The 20,442-nt window shown below is 43.5% G+C and overlaps 1 protein-coding gene across 2 annotated transcripts in view; it reads right to left on the bottom strand.

The window, feature by feature from the left end:
- MYO1E (myosin IE) overlaps nt 1–20,442 on the bottom strand; it is a 200,596-nt gene that overhangs the window by 82,343 nt on the left and 97,811 nt on the right. For both annotated transcript variants that reach the window (XM_058665767.1, XM_058665768.1), the window contains exons 5-6: nt 6,578–6,665; nt 3,216–3,305 (exon numbers count right to left, since the gene is read on the bottom strand). In XM_058665767.1, the coding sequence (XP_058521750.1) occupies nt 3,216–3,305; nt 6,578–6,665 (178 nt within the window). The remainder of the gene's footprint in view (nt 1–3,215; nt 3,306–6,577; nt 6,666–20,442) is intronic.

The following is a 20,442-nucleotide window of genomic DNA, read 5'->3' as shown; positions in this document are numbered from 1 at the left end:
TTGCTCCTTATACCCAGTTCCAGGTTATCACCTAAAAGTTAAAACTCTTAAAAGGGGAATTTTTTTTTTTTTTTGGCTTATGCAGCCTGTAGGGCAAAAACATGGGAAATTTTATAATGGTGACAGAGTATTCCTTGTGGATAATTAAATAGAAAAAAAAGCTTCAACTCTTCACAAAGTCTAGCTTTTAAAGCTAGGGGCTGGGTACATAAGCACTCATGCTAGTATGTCTTGTATTGTCTCATATTTTTTAAACCTGAAAATATTTATAAATGGAAAAATACATAAACTTTTATGGTTCATAATGCAACATTACCTAGCATCTCACTTTCACATGCCACGTCTATATTCTCTAGTCACAGCCTCACTTATTGAATGCTGATCCACTGACATCTTCACCAAGTTTTACATAATAGGCACATTTTAAAACAAAAGATAGGCCTACATTACAAATATTCCTCTGTAATCATGTTTAAAAAGCTGAATAATTTATTAGTCACAATTTAAAAAATAACTATATGAGGGCACTTTAAAAAGTCTATGAAAGTGGAATTAAAATAAATTTATTTTGGTGCAAAAAACTTTTGAAAACCATGCAGCTTTTTTTTCATAATATGCATTATGATGCCCCTAAGCACAGCAGAAAACTTGGATAATTTATCCTGTAAGTATTAATGGGTAATGATAATGAGCTTTTTAAAAACAAAACAAAACATTGTTTATTTCTCTCCTGGGCAAATGTGTCAGTCTTTAGCTAACAGTCTTTTCTGTGTACCAGTCTCCTTAATGTCCATTCATCTAAGAGGCAGAAAATGGTATATGGCTTTAAGTTCGCATTTTCATTATTGGTGTCATGTAGAAATGACAGAGTGACTCAACACACGCATGGTGCACGCGCAGCTGAACTGCCAAGCCACACTCTCTCCCACCTTTCCATCAGGATTGTATGAAGCTTTGTAATCAGAACAGGGATAGATGCTGAGTTTTGTTATTTCTAAGATTAAAATACCCTCCAGGGTAAAGAAAAATTGGTCTAGAAAAAAAACTCAGGAAAAATATTAATTCAGTTATTGTCTACTTTATAAGAGAGCAGCAAATGGGTGCTTGAGGGTTAAGACCTGGTCAAATCCATGTCACATGTCAGATTTAGATCGACGCTTAGGGTCAAAAGATCAACTGGAAAATTGGCTTGTATTTTTCCTATTTCATGAACCTAGAGAGTTCTTCAAGATAACTCCACCTAGGCACTAAGCCAAAACACACGACAGAGAAGCAAATGAGGAAATACTTCAAATAACATTGAGAAACAAGGAAAGTGAAGTTCAGTTGGACAGATAGAATTGATCAGCAAACTGACAACTATCACCTAAGAACACAGTATATTCTCTTAGAAACTCCCTTCTTGGGTGAGCGCTTGGCCTAGTAGAGTGCCTGGGCTTGATACCCATCTATGTGCCCAGCTCCAGCTTCCTATGAAATAGTAATAACTGGCTCAGGTAGTTTGGTCCCTGCAACCCTCATGGGAGACCCTAGGCTGAATTTCTGGCTCCTGGCTTTGGCTCCAGCCAGATATCACTGCAGGTATCTGAAGAGTGAAACAGTGGGTGAGAACTCTACCACTACGCCTTATCATGGATCTACCTCTAAATAATTGTTTTTAAATGTATTTGAAACAATGACTGACAGGCAGGGAGGGGATCAGGAGAAGGAGAGAGAGAGCAAGGTTAGACTTGTCAATATTCTCTCCAAACACCTACAATGGCCAGGGTTCGAGCCAGGCAACATGGTCTCACCATGGGTGGCAGGAGGCCAAGTATTTGCAATATCATCCATTGACTCCTCGGTCCATTAATAAAGACAGCTAGGACTGAGATCAGCACTTAGGTATGGCAGGCAGGCCTCTGAAGTGGGTGCTTAACTACCCGTGCTACAACATTCACTCCTTAAAACAAAATCTTAAAAAAATGTTATTTCTTCCCAATTGCTTTTCTCTGAAATTCTACCTAATTATCTTAAAATGGCCCTGTATCATGATGGGGTGGAGCCAGCTGATAGCTAGCACCCACTTTCTGGGTTAACTGACAGTGTGGAGAGTGTTGAAACAGAGGTTCTGTGCCCCACCCTTCCTACCTCCTCTCATGCCATTCAAGTTAAGGAACAGCCCAGAAATGTCTCCTTTGGCTCCTACTTTGTTACTTAATTAACCACAAGGAAACTTTGGGCTCTGCCAGCTCCCTTACTGCATCCTGCCACTTATGGCATCTTTGTCCTATAAGCCTCTCAATTCATTGGAGGATGAATGCTTAAAAACCTGACTTTGGTTGCCCCGTGCAGTGGTTCCTGGAGTGTAGTGGGAGCTGCTGTTGTCAAGTTTGGCCAATAAAGGCTGCTCCTAACATCCTACATTGTGTCCATTGTGATCTCTCTCACACTCTGCAACAATATCAGCCTCACAGATGGTTCCTTATATGCATGAGTGCCAGACACAATCTACAGCTGAAATAAGATGCCAAGTCTATATAAATTAGACTTAAATGGAGTTCTGTCGTCATGGGAACTATACATGTGCCAGCCTTCCAGTTCAACTCCTCAGGAGACACCCAGATGGAAAACTGGCAAAATGGGCACTCGTAACAGTGCATGTACTTGATATTTCCATTGCTATGGTATATGATGTGTTCATTGCAAAGCTTGGGAAGCCAGGTTCGGTCACTTTTGGGCATCCTGGTGTTAGTTGAGCATATACAAAACCAATGTGCTATGCAGGGTGGGGATGGGAGGTGGTGGTATAAAGAGCTCAGCTCATGCTAACACACAGCGAGGAGGGTTCTGTACAAGTTACCCATCCATCCACAGACCATGCTCTAAGAGGTGCACTGACTGCTAGTGCAGAGTCATCCCTGAGTTATCACATATCATGCTCACTGATTTGCTACAAAAGGGCTTTTATGCCTTTAACAACGGTCACTTATCCTTGGACAACTCTAGTGGAAACTGGCTTGTAAAATGATCTTGCTTGCACCCCTAACGCTCAGAAGCAACTTCAGACAAATGACAAACTGAAGCCATCGTAATCTGATGTAGAAAATTATGACAAGACTAAAAAGGATGCCCTCCAATACATGAAAAGCTTGTATTTCCTCTGGGATTCTGGACCTAAGTGGAGAATGTCAACATGCTGGATTGGGCAACATGATTGGAAGCAAGGAACTCACAAAACGGCTGGAGTTGTTGTTGCGGACGGTCTTGGCGTTCCCAAAGGCCTCCAGCAGTGGGTTGGACTGCAGGATGATGTCCTTCACGTGCTGTCACGAGAAAACAGACCTGAGGTTAAGTAGCTGCAAACACCCTAAAACATGAAGCTCAGTGTCCCCTAAGGCCTTGAGTTCCAGCAAGGCAGAGACCCCAAATCCACACCCATCTCTTTCGGGGGGTGTGGGGGTTCCTGAAGGATTTACTCTTTTGAGACAGATTTACACCTGTTTATATCAGGTCGTGCAACCCCCTTCGCCTGATGCAGAAATCCCAACAACTGGGCAGCCACCAGGAAGTTGGGGTCTATGAACCTCCCTGGTTCCATACGGGGGATGGGGGCTGCACTTCACTGCTTACTTCAGGGTATGTCAGAAATTAGCAGGAAGGAGAGTGAAACCCAAAGGGGTATCTCCTTGCTGTCCCAACCACAACTTTTACTGTCACTAGCTTCCCCACCACCGTCTACCTGCTCCACTCAAAAACTGAGTTGTCTCAAGGGAAATTATTCAGCGCCTCTTCAAATTGGGTTATAAGAGCATAACTTTGTGCTTCTCAAACTTTAATATACATAAACTATCTGGGGAACTAGATAAAATATAATTGGGAAATCAGTAGGTCTGACATGGGCCCAAGAATCTGCATTTCAAACCAGCTCCAACATGGATCCTTGCTTTGAGCAGCAAGTGCCAAGAATAGAAATGTGTGGTACACTCCTGGTCTACTGGAGGGGGGCATCTGGTTTTCCAACATACCAGTTGTCCTGTGCCAGGCTGAAAGTGTGCAAAACCCACCAAGGACATGAGACAGCTCAACAGATAGGATATGATGCTGCAGAGGTCTTCCAACAAGTGAGTCATTCCTTGTACATCTAGTTATTCACATGCTACAGTTAAACATGTTCCAGAAATAACAAGTCTTCGGGCTTGTGCTCGTCAGCTACTGACTAATTGCAAGCCAAGAGCTCAGTTTTGTTGGCCTCACAGAAAAACAGGAAGAGAAAAGTCAACATTAACTGTCTACAGTCTGGCCACTAGGTCAGAGGCGTTAGCAAACAGGACTAGATTAAGGCACTAATGACTAGCTAACTACAGAACAGCTGCAGTCTCCCTCAGCACCCTCCTGAACATTCTGAAGAGAAATGCTGAGAGATGAGAACTGGCATTACACACTGGCTGGGAAACTGGCATCAGTAAAGGAACCAAGGGAAATTTGGCGGTGATCCCTTCAGGGAGTCAGTTTCATATTTTCAGGCTGCCCACTGTCTTTGAACAACTCAAGGATTTATACAAATTTACTTTGTAACATTATTTTGAGCCGGTGGATCTTCATGATTCCCTTGTATCTTTTGCTTGGTGCTATACTGATGTGCTTATATCAGTCAGCTTCTCTTAAAGAAGAAAGGAGAAGCTCTTCTTGTAGCTCTTCCTTTCTGCAACCACAGAGGTTTTTTTTTTTTTTTTAAGATTTTATTTCTTTTTATTGGAAAGGCAGATATACAGAGAGGAGGAGAGACAGAGAGGAAGAGCTTCCGTCCGATGATTCACTCCCCAGGCGAGCCACAATGGCCGGTGCACGCCGATCCGATGCCGGGAACCAGGAACCTCTTCCGGGTCTCCCACGTGGGTGCAGGGTCCCAAAGCTTTGGGCCATCCTCGACTGCTTTCCAAGGCCACAAGCAGAGAGCCAGATGGGAAGTAGAGCTGCCAGGATTAGAACCAGCGCCTATATGGGATCCTGGCGCGTTCAAGGCGAGGACTTTAGCCACTAGGCCACGCCGCCGGGCCCGCAACCATAGAGTTTTAAGCAGGTATACCCATCCTTCAACTATTGGGATGTCCACAGACCATGAGGGCATGTATGGAGTTATCTTGGAGAACAGAGAAAAGAACAAATAAAGGTAAAAGGGCTGCCCACTTACAAAACAGCATCCTGGACTCCTGTTTCTATATCAACCTTCTTAGGATAGGGCAGGATCATACACGTGGTATTAAGCAAGTGGACAGAAAGACCAGCCGGGTTCTAGAATTACACTCTCTGAACACAGAAGCCATAAGAAGTTTCATATGGGTATGAGTGACATGGCAAATCCCAAACGAGATGTACTCTAAAAACAGAATGCACACTGGATTTCAAACAAAACCAGAAAAGAAATATAAAATTGTTAATTTTTTTATTAGTGGTTGGTTAAAATGGCCATATTTCAGATATATTAAATGTTTTAAAGGATTTATTTATTTTAAAGACAGAGTAACAGGGGAGAGGAGGAGGAAGAAAGAGAAAGAAAGAAGAAATAAAAGAAAGGGGTGGGAGAGAGAAGTCCTTTCCATCTGCTAGGTAAAACCAGGCGCCAGGAATTCCAGCTGGATAACCCACCCGAGTGGCACGGGCCCAAGCCACAGGCAGACATCTGCTGCCCTTCAGGTGTATTGGCAAGAAGCTGGATCCAAAGCGGTGAGATTAGAAGCAAGCACTCCCACTGAAGGACAAAGCCTAGGCCCTAAAACACATTTTAAAATAATTTTGATTTGCTTTGCTTCCCTTTTTATAAATGCGGCTACTAGAAAATTTAGAATTACATATGTGCCTTTCATCATCTTTCTGCTGAACAGAACTGTTCGTACTCTACATTAAGAATTCTAGAATCGGTCTTAAGCTTTCTGATTATCAGTACAAGAAGATGAAAGACTATTTGATTAGCAACCACAGCCACAATGAAGAAACTTAAAATGTGTATTTTGATAATCTACAACTGAGCATGGCAATCACACTGCTTATTAAATAATTCTGATTAAACCAATCTTCAAAATTAGCTCTACTGTGGAACATGAATTCTAATGTTGGAAAAAGTTGATACCAGCACATACAGTGAAACAGGCTGCACATTTGGATGGTCCCCTATGGACCTTACCCAACATCACCATCACCCACTGCTCTGTCAGGAGGGGCTCTGCCTGGACCCATCAGCGCTTTCATAATCACAATGAACGAAACCTGTGACCACCCAATTCATCACACTGTCCTCTGGAATCTGTTCCCTCTCTTTCCAGCTTATATCCCCTCTCTTTTTTCTCTCTGCTCACGTTGCCTCTTTGTCTTTCTTATCTCTCTTTGATTTTTCTCTTGAGCTGTTTGCCTTTTATTGATTTCTAGAAGCTCATTGCATTTTGGGTATTCATTCAAAATGTGTCGCTACTTTGCAAATTTCGAGCTTCTTGGTTAAATTGAACCACTGTCTTTCTGTGGAAGTAAAATCCTTTCTTGGACAGCAAACGGAGCTTTCACCTATTGAACAAGGACTTGATCTAACCCACCGTCAACTCACCTGGACTTTGGGGCCTCCTCCAGACACCCTGGAGACGTAGCTCATGATGTACTTGGCAGCCACTGTCTTCCCAGCTCCACTTTCACCACTGGAGAGAGAGAAAGCAAAATGCCCATCCATGAGGGCAAAATGCCCATCCAACCAGCTTCCCATTCCACCTAACCCTCCCCCAAACAAAGCAGGCAAGAGGAATTTAGAGGGTCAGGAAAGGGGCACAGTACTAGGTGCCAAAGGAAAGTTGTAGCACGAGTCAGTCATTTGGACTTGAGTGTGAACAACACTATCATGGTGAGAAGCAGCAGCTAGACAAGGCTCATTGCACACATACAATAAAGCTTTCTAAATGCACTGGTAACGGGGGACACAATTAGGAAAATTATGGAATATCAGATGGATGACTTAGGCAGACATCAAAACTAACATGCAGGCTAGACAAGCCTCTCCTCACCAAAAAGCATTTGAGGTAATGCGAAGTGAAATAACATTCAAATTATGTATAAAACATGGTTCCAAAAAATATCCTTGTAAGAATGTAAGGAAAAAAATTAACACTAACTACCACAAAAACATTAGAAGTTGCTTTTTCTGTGTCACTATTTTCCAAACGTCTTGTAATGCATCATGTAGTGCTTAAAAAGTTCATGGAAAATGTGCATTCTTAAAACACTATACATGGATTTCAAAGTAAAATTTATCTTTTGGCTGGCTTGCCAATCTCCACAAGCTTTGAAAAATATCCTTATTATTTCTGTATTAAAAATGAAGCAGGGCCCGGCGGCGTGGCCTAGTGGCTAAAGTCCTCGCCTTGGGGGCCCCGGGATCCCATATGGGCGCCGGTTCTGATCCCGGCAGCTCCACTTCCCATCCAGCTCCCTGCTTGTGGCCTGGGAAAGCAGTTGAGGATGGCCCAATGCTTTGGGACACTGCACCCACGTGGGAGACCCGGAAGAGGTTCCTGGTTCCCGGCATCGGATCGGCGTGCACCGGCCATTGTGGCTCGCCTGGGGAGTGAATCATCGGACGGAAGATCTTCCTCTCTGTCTAACCTCATCTCTGTATATCTGACTGTAATAAAATAAATAAATCTTAAAAAAAAAATGAAGCAAGTAGGCACTTCTGAGGTTCCAAATCATGTGCCCTGGACTGATGCAAGTTTCCTTATTTCCGAAGTTCTAAAATTAAACGATGAGGGCATATTAATCACATCCTGAGGAACAAAGACTGCCTTCCGTTTGGTAGCCTAACTGTAGAAGGAAAACCTTTTGTTAACGTGTAGTCTGCTCTTCAAAATCCCCGTTCTTCCTTCAGAATTCCCCTGAATTCATTATGACCTCAACTCAAAACATGCTGAGGTCAGTTGGATTCCTCATCTCTTTGTATTATCAGGCTAGCCGTCTTCATTACATCAAATGATGGAGGCGTGCGGTAGGAAAATTTCAGGCTGCTAGAACTCCCTAAGACAATATTTTTTTGTTTGTTTTCAGTCATCAGGAATTTTGGGGTGTGGTCAAAGATGCAGCACCTGCTGGGGTGCTATGAGAACATCTGACTGCACAGGATATAAAGTTGGTCTGTTTCTAAAGCATCAAGCATCTCTGACACAGACTTTGGATGTACTTGGGATTCTTTGAATTTTGTTTTTACAGAAGTATTTAAGAGAAAATAATAAAATGAATGAATCCCTTCCAATGCCTGTTTAACCCAAGAAACAAGGAAAACTTTGCTTAGAGTACAAGCAAGATACTGCCCTTCTACCTCCAAAACTAAAGAAATCTAGAAATAATTTCAGATTTGAAAACAAACAAAAAAGGAACGAAGCATCCATCTGTCAAAAACTCAGCTTGGTAGAATCTGCTCCCCTGACGTACGTTATGTCTCATTAGGTATCATTGAGAGTCTAGGATGGAGCCTTCCTCTAGGTAATGCTTTCGCCTTCTCAGAGTCTGAACCTACCAAGCTAGTGCTAAGCACCCCAGAACAGGGAAACCCAACTGGAATTTCATCATATTGGAGAATAGAGGAGGAGGCGTCACCTATCCACAGACAAATGGAGGTTCAGCAAATTCAGCTCCATGATCAAATCAATCAGATGATTCCCGGGTTAGACCCAGGGTGTAGATGTACACAGCCGTTCATGTGAAGCTAAATTTCTGCCGACGCACATAACTGTCTTACGTGCAGCAAACCATGTAAACATTCGAGAATATGGCAACATCCAAGCCTGTTGTACTATCTAGTAGCTAAAGTCCTTGCCTTGCATGTGCCGGGATCCCATATGGGTGCCGGTTCTAATCCCGGTGGCCCCGCTTCCCATCCAGCTCCCTGCTTGTGGCCTGGGAAAGCAGTAGACGATGGCCCAAAACCTTGGAACCCATCACCCATGGGGGAGACCCAGAAGAAGCTCTAGCCTCCTGACTTTGGACTGGCTCAGCTCTGGCCGTTGTGGCCACTTGGGGAGTGAATCAGTGGGTGGAAGATCTTCCTCTGTCTCTCCTCCTCTCTGTGTACTTGCCTTTCATTAAAAATAAATAATTCTTGGGCCCGGGGGCGTGACCTAGTGGCTAAAGTCCTCGCCTTGAATGCCCCGGGATCCCATATGGGCGCTGGTTCTAATCCCGGCAGCTCCACTTCCCACCCAGCTCCCTGCTTGTGGCCTGGGAAAGCAGTGGAGGACGGCCCAATGCATTGGGACCCTGCACCCGCGTGGGAGACCTGGAAGAGGTTCCTGGTTCCCGGCATCGGATCGGCGCGCAACGGCCGTTGCGGCTCACTTGTGGAGTGAATCATCGGATGGAAGATCTTCCTCTCTGTCTCTCCTCCTGTCTGTATATCTGACTTTGTAATAAAATAAATCTTAAAAAATAAATAATTCTTTTAAAAAATGAATGTGGCAATATCCAACAGGAACGTTTGACAGCCACCTTACTATGTGATTTCACATCGATGTTTAAAATGATAATGAAGACTCTGGAGGTGACATAAAGAGTCTGCTATGTCCAATGGTGACGTCCACCTGTCACACATTGATAATGATGTAAGAATATGTGGAAAAGAACTAAAATGGAACAGGACAAAAAGAAGGATTTCTGACTTGTGAACAAGATTGCAGTGATTGTTTATTGTGATTTCTCTTCATGACTATTCTTTTTACATAGGCAATTCCCCATGTACGTCAGCTTAGAAAAAAACAACCTCTGCAGAATAAGGGATCACTGATCAATTTCATTAGTTTCTCCAACTTTCTAAAATACTCCGAGTTAACCTATTTTCCATGCATTTACATTTTCATGTTTAGAACTCCTAAGAACAAGCTGTAATAGAATAGGAACAAGTCCATACAATTATGAAATAAGAATACAGCAATTTCCTCACTATGTCATTAGCTAACATTGTGATCTGACAAGAAATTTAACTTCTGTTGGAAACAAAATAAAATTATGAAAGTAACACCTTTCACATACTAAAATAAGTGCAAAATCCTAAATAGGACATCATACATTCTCAGTGGTGTTTTTCAGGATGTTTGAAATAATTAGTTCCAGCTAAACATTGATCTGAATTTTCCTTTTTTTATTTCAGTTTACAGACACTTAAAAAATTGTATTGAACAGAGGCCGGTCATTTGCCTGAAATACGGTATAACAACAAAATCCTACACATTTACTTACTTGAAGCTTACAGTATATACAACCAAATTATACTAGTTTATTCATAATGGGAAAGTTATTTCTTCCTTTGGACAAAACCCCAAGACAAAAGAAGACAAAAGATCATGCAGCACACCTGAAATCATCCACATTCCATCTCACTACTTAGGCTTATACATAAAGCTTTCCTAAATTAATGGCCTTTACTTGACTTCTGAAGCAGACCAAAAACAAACAAACAAACACAAAAAAAACTCTTGAAATTAGGACAATGCCCCCAGTGGTCCTCAAAGCTAGCATACTATTGGAGTCCTCAGAGCATCTTCAAAATACCCATGTGGGGGATCTGCGGGCTCCCAGTCTCCAAGGACAGTTTCCAGGAGTAAGAAGTTTTTGAAAAACAAACTCTCCAGTTCTTACATAGCTGGCTGTGAGCCAAGCAATGTGAAATCAAAGTCGACAGACTTCAAAACAGATGACTCTGTGTGTGTGTGTGTGTGTGTGTGTCCACAGAAATTGAAGCCTGCACTAAAATTTCAAGGAAATGGAAAGAATATTCTGGGGGAAATGCTACTTGTGATGGCATATTAATCATTAGACTCAAGGACTGTTAATTGTTTTTCTGAGTCTTAAGGTTATTTATCACTTAAAAAAATCAATAGTGTTTTTGATGTAGCTCAGCTTATTCTAGTAAACAAACTGTTTCCATTTTTTAGATACCCACAAAATAAGTGGGGCTATCTATTCCTACTGCTGCAAAACGTACCCATCCACTCAAAATTTTCAGAGTGAGTCTTATCTCCTCTCTCTCCCCTAGTTCTGCACACAGAAGCTTACTGTTCCCTTACAACTGAGTTAATGTAACTAAAGGTTATTTCTCCAATCTTCTATTCATCCCCTAGCTATTTAGAAAGGACAAAATCTTGAAGTGAACATTTATGCGTGCATTTGTTCTCCCAACACGCATGCTCCAAGCCGTCTTCACGGGCCAAGCTGGAGGCAAGAATGAGATGTGCCTCCAGCCTCAAGCAGAGCTTACTAGGTCCTGGAAAAGGTGATGGCACAAATGTAACGAATAACACAACCAAAGTGTCGGTCTACCTTACAGGGAGTTGTGAGAGGCATGAATCGTTGCAAGGAAGTCACAGCCAGTGAAACCTCACGGAGACAGGTGGAGTATGAGCACAGGCTGAGAGGTGTGGAAGAGGCCTGGGTCACAACACCCAGAGGCAAGAACTCCACAAGCAGGAGTGAAGGCAGCCAGGGGCTGTTGACCAGGAACAGGCTAGGAGGTAGGGAACTGGGAGGATGGAGGAGAGAGAAGTGAGTGTGGAAGGCAGTTCAGAGACCCCTGGATCTGGCCTTGACTGTCAGGATTGGAAAAGCATCAAGGGTTCAATTCTGGTCAGCAGTGCTCAGTGATACCCTGTACAGACTCCAGGCTTCCAACCTTTCTACACATTCTACCACGATATTACTGACTTGGTGTATTTCTCTAAACTGGCTCCATTTAAACGTATATAGAAAGCAAATCTCTGACTAGTAAAAACAGAAAACCAGCATCACTTGCCCCAAATTAGCACCCTTACAATGAAAATAACATGACCAAAATGCATATAACCATCAGCATAGAATAAATGTGCATTTCTTAAACACTGTCTACTGCTAAGGTCACTAAAGCAATGAACACCAGTGTCACTAAATATACCAAGCACCAGCTCCTGGTCTCTAAATACCATTTTTCAACACAAGGACCCAGGCTTCCTTGGAGTGTCAAGGCTGGGCCAATGAGAGGCAGAGGGAAGCTGGCTTGTGCTTACCCCCCAAAAGATCATGGACCAAAACTTAATTCCTCAATGTAGCAGTGTTGGGAGGTGAGGCCTGGTGGGATGTGGAGGAGACACCAGGCTGCAGCTCTCATGATAGAACTACCAGCCATGTGTTCTCAGGCTCATTGGGCTGGATTGGTTATCGCAAGAGCAGGCTCAGGATAAAGGAGGCTGCCCTGTGTGCTTTCCCTACGCAGCTCACTTGCCATCCCACTTTCTACCATGAGTTAGCTGGGGCGGCACAAGGTCCCATCAGAAGCCCAGAGAATGCCAATGCCAGCTGCCAGAACTGTGAGGGTTTTCTTCCTCAGTTATTCATTCTTGGATTGTCTGTGGCTGCGTTGCAGTATCAGAAAACAGGTCAAGACACAGGGCTCAGAAAAGGCTTGCAATGTCTGCCTCAGGAACTTGAGTGATCCAGCTCCAGGAGGACAAACACTTACATCCTTGTAAGGGTTAGCTAGTTCAGGAAGACTAACACTGTTTCACAAAGCAACTCTCTGAATTGCACAGTTCACAGTATGACCAAACTCTTAACTAACTCTTGAACTGATACACACCCGTTTTTAAGCAAGTCTGCTACCAAAAACATTTATTATCTCACAGTTGGAACTCACAAACAACACTCTGCATCACCACGATCACAAGACGAGATAATTCTGAAAGAATGAACAACCACATCAAAGAAAGTTCTGGGCAGCCTTCTCCAAAGACTCAATTCACAGACTCCCTTCCTGGCTGCCCTCTGGGTCTAGGCCTGAAGGCCTTGCAAGGTGAGGCAACTCTGTCGCCCATACCACAGGAAGATTCCAGAACTAAAGAGAGAGTTCATCTGTGAGAACTTGATATCAAATGAAAAAAAAAAAAACAAAAACAAAAACAACAATCTGCAAGTACACACTACTACTTCAGATAAAAATAACAAAAATTACCTCACATGCCACAACTGTTGCACAAATCATACACATTAACTCCTCAACACATTAAGTATGAAGAAAATTGAAGAGCTGTTATTTCTTACAATCCCAAACATCTGGCTAACCACTGGTGTCAAGCAGACAAAACCTTCATTTCATCAGCCAAGAAAATGACCCCACAGCCAAGATTCTCTTGGCCCAACTTCATGTAAGAAGAACTCCGTGTCCCGACTGAAGGGGACATGAGTCCACATGAGTCCACATGAAGGGCCACTAAGTCCCAAGCTAAGCTACTTAATACCATTAGCAGATATGTTGGATCACTCTCTAACATCTAAAAATACTTTTCAAGTCTGCAGCTCCTTCTTCATCTTTCCTTACATTCCCTGAAGGGATTAATTCCCATTTCACAGAAGAAGTGACTGAGGTTGGCAGATGTTACGCGCTTGGGTCAGAATAAAGAGTCCACCCTGTGAGTCACTCCAAGACCTTTCCAGGCTCCCTTATGACTGTGGGTGGTAACAGATTACCCAGCAGCTCATCCAAAACCCGCTGGATGCAAGCAGCAAAGGGCAGTGGAAAGAGTGAAACGCCGGAGGCAGCAGCCCTGCCTCTGGGGCCGGCTGTGTCACCTATCAAGTGTGACATCAAGTGTGACATGCTTAACGAGATTCCTGACCCCTTGGAGATAGCTTCTTGATCTGCAAAGGGAGGGAGATTCCCTTCTAGTTTTCCGGGTCATCATGAAAACTGCAAATGGTTAGAATGAATAGGACACAGGAGAAGACAGCAGTCCTGGTCTCTCTGTAAGCAGATTGGTTCCAGGACACCTGTAGCTGCCAAAATCGGAGCCCGCTCATCTCTTCAACTAAATGGCTTACTATTTACACAAAGAAGAAAATGTCAGTAAGTTCATAGAAGACAACTACTATAAAAAAGCTATGGATTTCAATGTTCTTATACCAAAATAATCTTATACCAATCTTAAACCAAAATAACTCTTATACCAAAATAACTCTTATACCAAAATAATCTTCCTATTTTCATGAACTTTTTCAAGTGTCCTCACAATACTGCTCACACCCTTTCCATATACTTTAAATCATCTTTAGGTGACTTATAATCTAAAACAAGGTGAAAACTGTGTTGTTTAAAGAATAAAGACAGGGGCCTGGCAGCGTGGCCTAGTGCCTGAAGTCCTCGCCTTGAACGCGCCGGGATCCCATGTGGGTGCCGGTTCTAATCCCGGCAGCTCCACTTCCCATCCAGCTCCCTGCTTGTGGCCTGGGAAAGCAGTGGAGGACAGCCCAAAGTCTTGGGACTCTGAACCCTTGTGGGAGACCAAGAAGAAGTTCCTGGTTCCAGGCTTCGGATCGGCATAGCGTCGGCCGTTGCAGCTCACTTGGGGAGTGAATCATCGGAAGGAAGATCTTTCTCACTGTCTCTCCTCCTCTCTAGATATCTGACTTGGCAATAAAAATAAATAAATCTTAAAAAAAAGGAAGAATAAAGACAAAGGAATCCAGTCTGCACATGTTCTGTAGATGCATTTTTTAAAAAAGTATTTGATTCATGGTTAGTTGAATTTATGTTTTTGCCAATCTACAATTCCCCAGGCTTTGCACAGGCCCAGTGGTGAGATTCACAGACAGCCTGAAAAACAGAGCGGCCGTGGGTCCTCAGCTCCACAGGCAGAGGGCAGTACTGGTGAGGCCCCTCAGAGTGTCACCAGGGCCAGGCCAGAGGGACAGCAAACCTCAAAGGCCAATGTTGCTGGGATAAACAAGAAGTTGGGTGGACCAACTGAAAGGGCGGGCCTTGAAAAGAGTCCCAATCCTAATAATAAGAGGCTACTAAACTACATCAAAGGCAGGAAGAGCGCTTCGGAACCCGTGAAATACTTCAGGAGGTTAAGGCAAAGTACAGAGCAAGAATGTGAGCCACATATTAGAGGTACCGATTTTGGTGTTTCATTCCTTCCTAGGCAAACATTAAGGGTTCCAAACACAGAGTCTGTCTTTTGAAGCAAATAGGGAGGAAAGCTTAGATCCAATAGTAATCACTTTGTCTTTTTCTTCTGTGATAAAAATATGTAATATGTTTTTATATATTATAATCAGCCAGCAAATTGGATATTATTCCAAATATCTGCTTTTATTCATTTGAAAAAAGCATTTATTCCACACCTAGGCAGGATACTCCCTAGCAAAACCTGGCAAACTGGCATCCAAAGCATTAAGAACAAAATGTCTTATTTCTCCCAAAAATAAGTCTCATGGTATTTTGAACAACAACAAAAATCTCAAACTGTACCAAAATGTGATGGTTTCCAATTAGCATATGTTTCAAAGAGGCTAAGGTGGCAAAAGTCGTTGCAGGCCAAAAGTCATAGCAATTCACCTTTCATGGCAGCGATAAAATTGCCTTGTAGCCATTCTCAAGGGCCACTAGGTCTCCAGAGAGGTCAGCTGACAGGGTCTTCTGAATGCTGGGGCCACGCTGCCAAGATCAGGCCTGATTTAGAGAGGGTAGGTAGGGAATACCAGAAAAACCTGCTGGTTCTCCTTCCCTTTACGCCACACACCACTATTTTATTAAATAGATTGCTCTGCATAGATGTCTCTGATGCTCAGAAGGTATCACATATGTGCTTCTAAAACACAAATCCAAATGCTGGATTTTGGAGAACAGATGAAGAATGAGTAAGCTGATACGAGCTGTTCAGTTACGGAGCTGGCAAGTGACTACCCAGCCTTCAGGTGCTTGTACCTTTTAAGGATGCTAATGCCGGTACAGCTGTTGGCCCTGCCCAGACTCCACACCCATTTGCTCATGCTTTTATTCTTTCATAGGCTTACTGACTGTCACACAATAATTTCCTCCTTGCCTTTCCAACCCAGATCAGAGCCTCATCATGACACTAGACTTCCTTTAAGTATTCCTGTAAGATCCTGTCTTTGTACCAAGACTTGTTTTGGTGAACCAGAATTCCTGCTCAGAAATCCTCAAGACACTACCAAGACCTGCAGGTTTATGGGCATGTCAGCCACCTGTCACGCAAGAGGGGTCTTACACTTAACTTTATCTTTTCACACCAAACAACTGTTCACTTACAGGTACGTACTGAAAGGTAAGTTAATTCTGATTCCAAAATGCTGAAAACCTATGCACAGTTTTCTCAAATGCATTTTCCATTAACTGTAGGAGGAATTACCGTACAAATATGATGTGGCTATAACATAGAAATACACCATAGGGAAACAGAAAGACAAGCAGAAAACAGTTCTGGCCCCCTACACATCCCAGGAAATAAAAGTCCAGAAAGATACAGTCATGGCTCAGGTTTGGCCTGCTGATCTACCAATGCATCTCCACTTCTCAGGAAGAAGCTGAGATGAACGCATCAATAAGTTGTATTCCTTCCTTTAGTCAGGCTAAGTGTTAACTGTTGGTCCGCTAATTGATGACAGGTAAAATTAACAACCTCCTGAATACGCAGAGAACTCACAGCCAAGAACACACAATGCATTAGGTGGTTTTTTGGTTTTGTCGTTTTTTTGAAGATTTATTTATTTTTATTTGAAAAGCAGATTTACAGGGACAGGACAGACAGAGAGGAAGGAGGTCTTTCATCTGTTGGTTCACTCCTCAAATGGTCAAGATGGCTAGAACTGGGCCAGTCTGAAGCAAAAAGCCTGAGGTTTCTTCTGGGTATCCCATGTGGGTGGCAGGGGCTCAAGAATATAAGCTATCTTTGCTGCTTTTTAAAGCACATTTGCAGGGAGTTGGATCAGAAAGTGGAACAATTAGGACTTGAACTGGTGACTAAGTGGGATGTTGGTACCACCAGTGGAGGCTTAATACACTATGCCAGGGTGCCAGTCCAAAGGGTTAGGTTGTTTTTTTTTTTAAGATTTATTTATTTTTATTGGAAAGTCAGATATAGAGAAAGGAGGAGAGACAGAGAGGAAGATCTTCTGTCGGTTGATTCACTCCCCAGGTGACTGAAACAGCTGGAGCCTAGCCGATCCTTACCTGGAAGCCAGGCGCCTCCTTCAGGTCTCTCACATGGGTGCAGGATCCCAAGGCTTTGGGTCATCCTCTAACGCTTTCCCAGGCCACAAGCAGGGAGCTGGATGGGAAGCGGGGCTGCATGGGATGTGTGGGAGCCAAACTCAGTTTTCTGCTTCTTCTTACGTTTCCCTATGGCTTATTTCTATATTATAGCCACATAACACATCACAGGTGCATTCAGACATGCACCTTCCAACCGAGAAGTCAGCAGGCCAAGCACCCAGCTTGCCAGTGTCAGCAGCTTTACACTTGGCGCTCTCTCCTTAAGATAGCATCTCTCTGCCTTCCTTTCCCAACAGCATTGTTAGGAACAATTCCAAACCAGCAGACACCAAATGCGATCCCGGCACATGCAAAGTGAGGACTTTAGCCACTAGGCTACCACGCCAGGCCCAGAATTAGGTTTTTAAAAGCATCTACTTTGGGGGAGATGAAATCCTAGGAGCTCAAGTCCAGGATAACTAACCTTGCTAAATGTCCTGGTTTTTCTGTTCTAGTATATGGCAGCAACTAATATCTCCATTAAAAAAATGGGAAATTTGAGGGCCCAGTGTGGTAATCTAGCGGCTAAAGTTCTTGCCCTGAACGTGCCGTGATCCCATATGGGCACCAGTTCTAATCCTGGCAGCCCCACTTCCCATCCAGCTCTCTGCTTGTGGCCTGGGAAAGCAGTGAAGAACAGTTCAAAGCCTTGTGACCCTGCACCTGCGTGGGAGACCCGGAAGATGCTCCAGGCTCCTGGCTTCAGATAGGCTCAGCTCCGGCCATTGTGGCTCACTTGGGGAGTGAATCATCGGACAAAGATCTCTATTTCTTCTCCTCTCTGTATATGTGACTTTGCAGTAAAAAAGTGTTGATGCTCTGATCCTCCCCTGGGGTTAGGTTAGTTCTATCCCTGGAGCTGGAGCTTAGTTATGAATACAGCCACTGAGCTAAAAATACACTTCAGAACTAAAAAGACTCATTGCTAGAAAGCAAAATTAACTATCACAAGGCATGAGAATTGAAGCCAGCATCTACAGACGCCATTCGCCCTGCAGTGGACTGTTGAGAAAGCCCTGGAAAACATCCAGGGTTGATCTGGGATCTTTATTCCTAACCAAAGTCCACATCATGAATGGCAGAGACTGACAAAGAGGAAGCAGAGGTGGATAAAAAGGGGTTGACCCAACTGGACACAGGAACATCAACAGCAGAAATGCCGGTTTCCCACAAATAGGAAAAAAAAAATAATACGCCGAGGAGCAGCCAATGCTTTGGTTCATATTTCCAGAGTGAACACCATGATCGGATGGCATTAGCCAGTTCTGCCACCCCTCAGCTCTGAATCTAACCCTCCATTCAAATCAGACTGTGTTCCAACAGTCAGCTTCCATAGGCAGAATTCTTCCTGCAACATAATGAATCAGGGTCTGATTCATACTCATTTGTGAATTTGGTTGGCACGAGACATCTTTTCAAGGCTGCCCAGTTCTCGCTGTTTTGACAGACCAGGTTTATTTTAGATGTACAAAACTGAAGACCCAGGCTTTAATGGAAGTTTGTGCTCCAACAAACAGCTCAACTCCTTCCTTCCTTTCTTTAAAAATTCAATTTGTTGCACTGATTTCTAGTCCAGAAATAGTGAGCTGCCAGTCTATCTCACCCATTGTCAAAAACATGAGCAAGATTGGGCAGAAACTAGTAAAGCTGCCTTTATGGGCTCTGTTCTTCATCCACAGAGCTACTTAGACAAAGTCACAACAGGGTTAGTAAGAGCTGGAGGTCTGAAAGAATGTAAAAATTAAGCCATCATCCACTTTTTACTTCCTAATTAAGTGCTGGTAAAAACACCTAGTCTATCCAGCTACAGAAGAATCCCATAGCATTTTTTGTAGGGTTCTCTTCCAGCACCTCCAAAACAGGTTTTATTTGCTTTCTGTTCACAGGTGCATTCAGACATGCACCATCCAACCCAAAAGTCAGCAGGCCAAGCACCCAGCGGCTGCACACTTGGGCCCCTCTACTGAGGATAGCACCTCTCTGCCTTTCTTTCCCAGCAGCAGCAACATTATTTGGAACAATTCCAAACCACCAGACACCAGAGGTCATCGTTGATCACTGATCAACCATTTCACTTAGAGGTGAATATACCATGGTCCACAGAGTCACTGGGAATGCAGCCCAGGATCCCAGAGCTGGCCGAAGTGGACTTTGCTGTGCCAGTGGGTTTTCACACAGAACGCAAACCACAGTTTCTGCACCCCTAATGAAGAACTCAAGAGAGGTGGAACTTTGCCCTGGGTAACTGGTTTGTAATCTGTTAGTCCCAAGGCGCCCTGTTTGCTAAGTGTTTGCCTGGAGGTGCAGGGCTCCGTCTAACAATATGATTTGCAAGGAAGACTTTCAAACACATCCTATCAGTTCCACCCTCCAGAGAGATTATTAGCCTGTACCTTCAGGAGACTTTGGAAACAAAAGGTCAACCTTGAGGAAAGCAGGGAAAGACCCCACATAAAAATTCTGGACACCAAAGACTTGAGGGAACAACTTCCACAAGAAGACAACCTCAAGCTACACATGGGACTCTCCCAGACTTGGCCCATGTCTCCTACAGCTTTCCTAAAATTGCAGTCCTAAGCCGAGGGCCTTCCCCTCAGTTACTGAACCTGAGAGAATAAAGGGGACTTCTGGATTTATACCAAACTGGTCAGAAGGGAGTCCGGGGGTGAGTGGGGAGGGGGATCCTCAACTTGCAGCTGGTGATTGAAGGGAGGGAGGGCAAAGGAGTGCAGAAATGGGCCATGAAGTCAAACGTTGGTCTCATTCTGCATGGTTCAAGTCAGGAAGCTCCCTATCCAAATGCCTCCTAAAGGAGAACACCGACACCCCAACAGAAATTCTTGCAAGCATGTCCTTGAAGTCTGTCACCTGAACAGCTGGAGAGAAGGACTGTAGAAGTGGGCAAAGTCGTTATGTTATGAATGTTATATGTTGTGTATAAACTAAAATTGAAATGTCAATGAGGTGGTCACAGAAGGTGGCTGGGAACTCGCATGTACTTTTAACATATTGGTTACTCATTACTATGTCAATCAATTCCATAATGATGTAAATTTTTGCTGATGGTATGTTGGAGCTTTCAATTGATCGGGATGATACTCTGCTGGCTCTGTCTTCAGACCAGAGAGGGTATACCTAAGAAGCCGTTGAACTTGACTGGACAATAAGATGCTGGACTCTATGTTTGGTATACGCTTGCAATGGGGGAATCTCAACTGAACTTGAACTGTGGTTATGCAACAAGGTGGAGGAATCCACCATGGTGGGAGGGTTTGGGGAGGGGTGGGGAGAACCCAAGTACCTATGAAACTGTGTCACATAATACAATGTAATTAATGAATTAAAAATAATAAATA

The sequence above is a fragment of the Ochotona princeps genome, chromosome 6, assembly GCF_030435755.1.
Source record: "Ochotona princeps isolate mOchPri1 chromosome 6, mOchPri1.hap1, whole genome shotgun sequence".
Lineage (NCBI taxonomy): Eukaryota > Metazoa > Chordata > Mammalia > Lagomorpha > Ochotonidae > Ochotona > Ochotona princeps.
The sequence above is the reverse complement of the archived record's forward strand: the minus strand, read 5'-3'. Positions and strand labels throughout refer to the sequence as shown.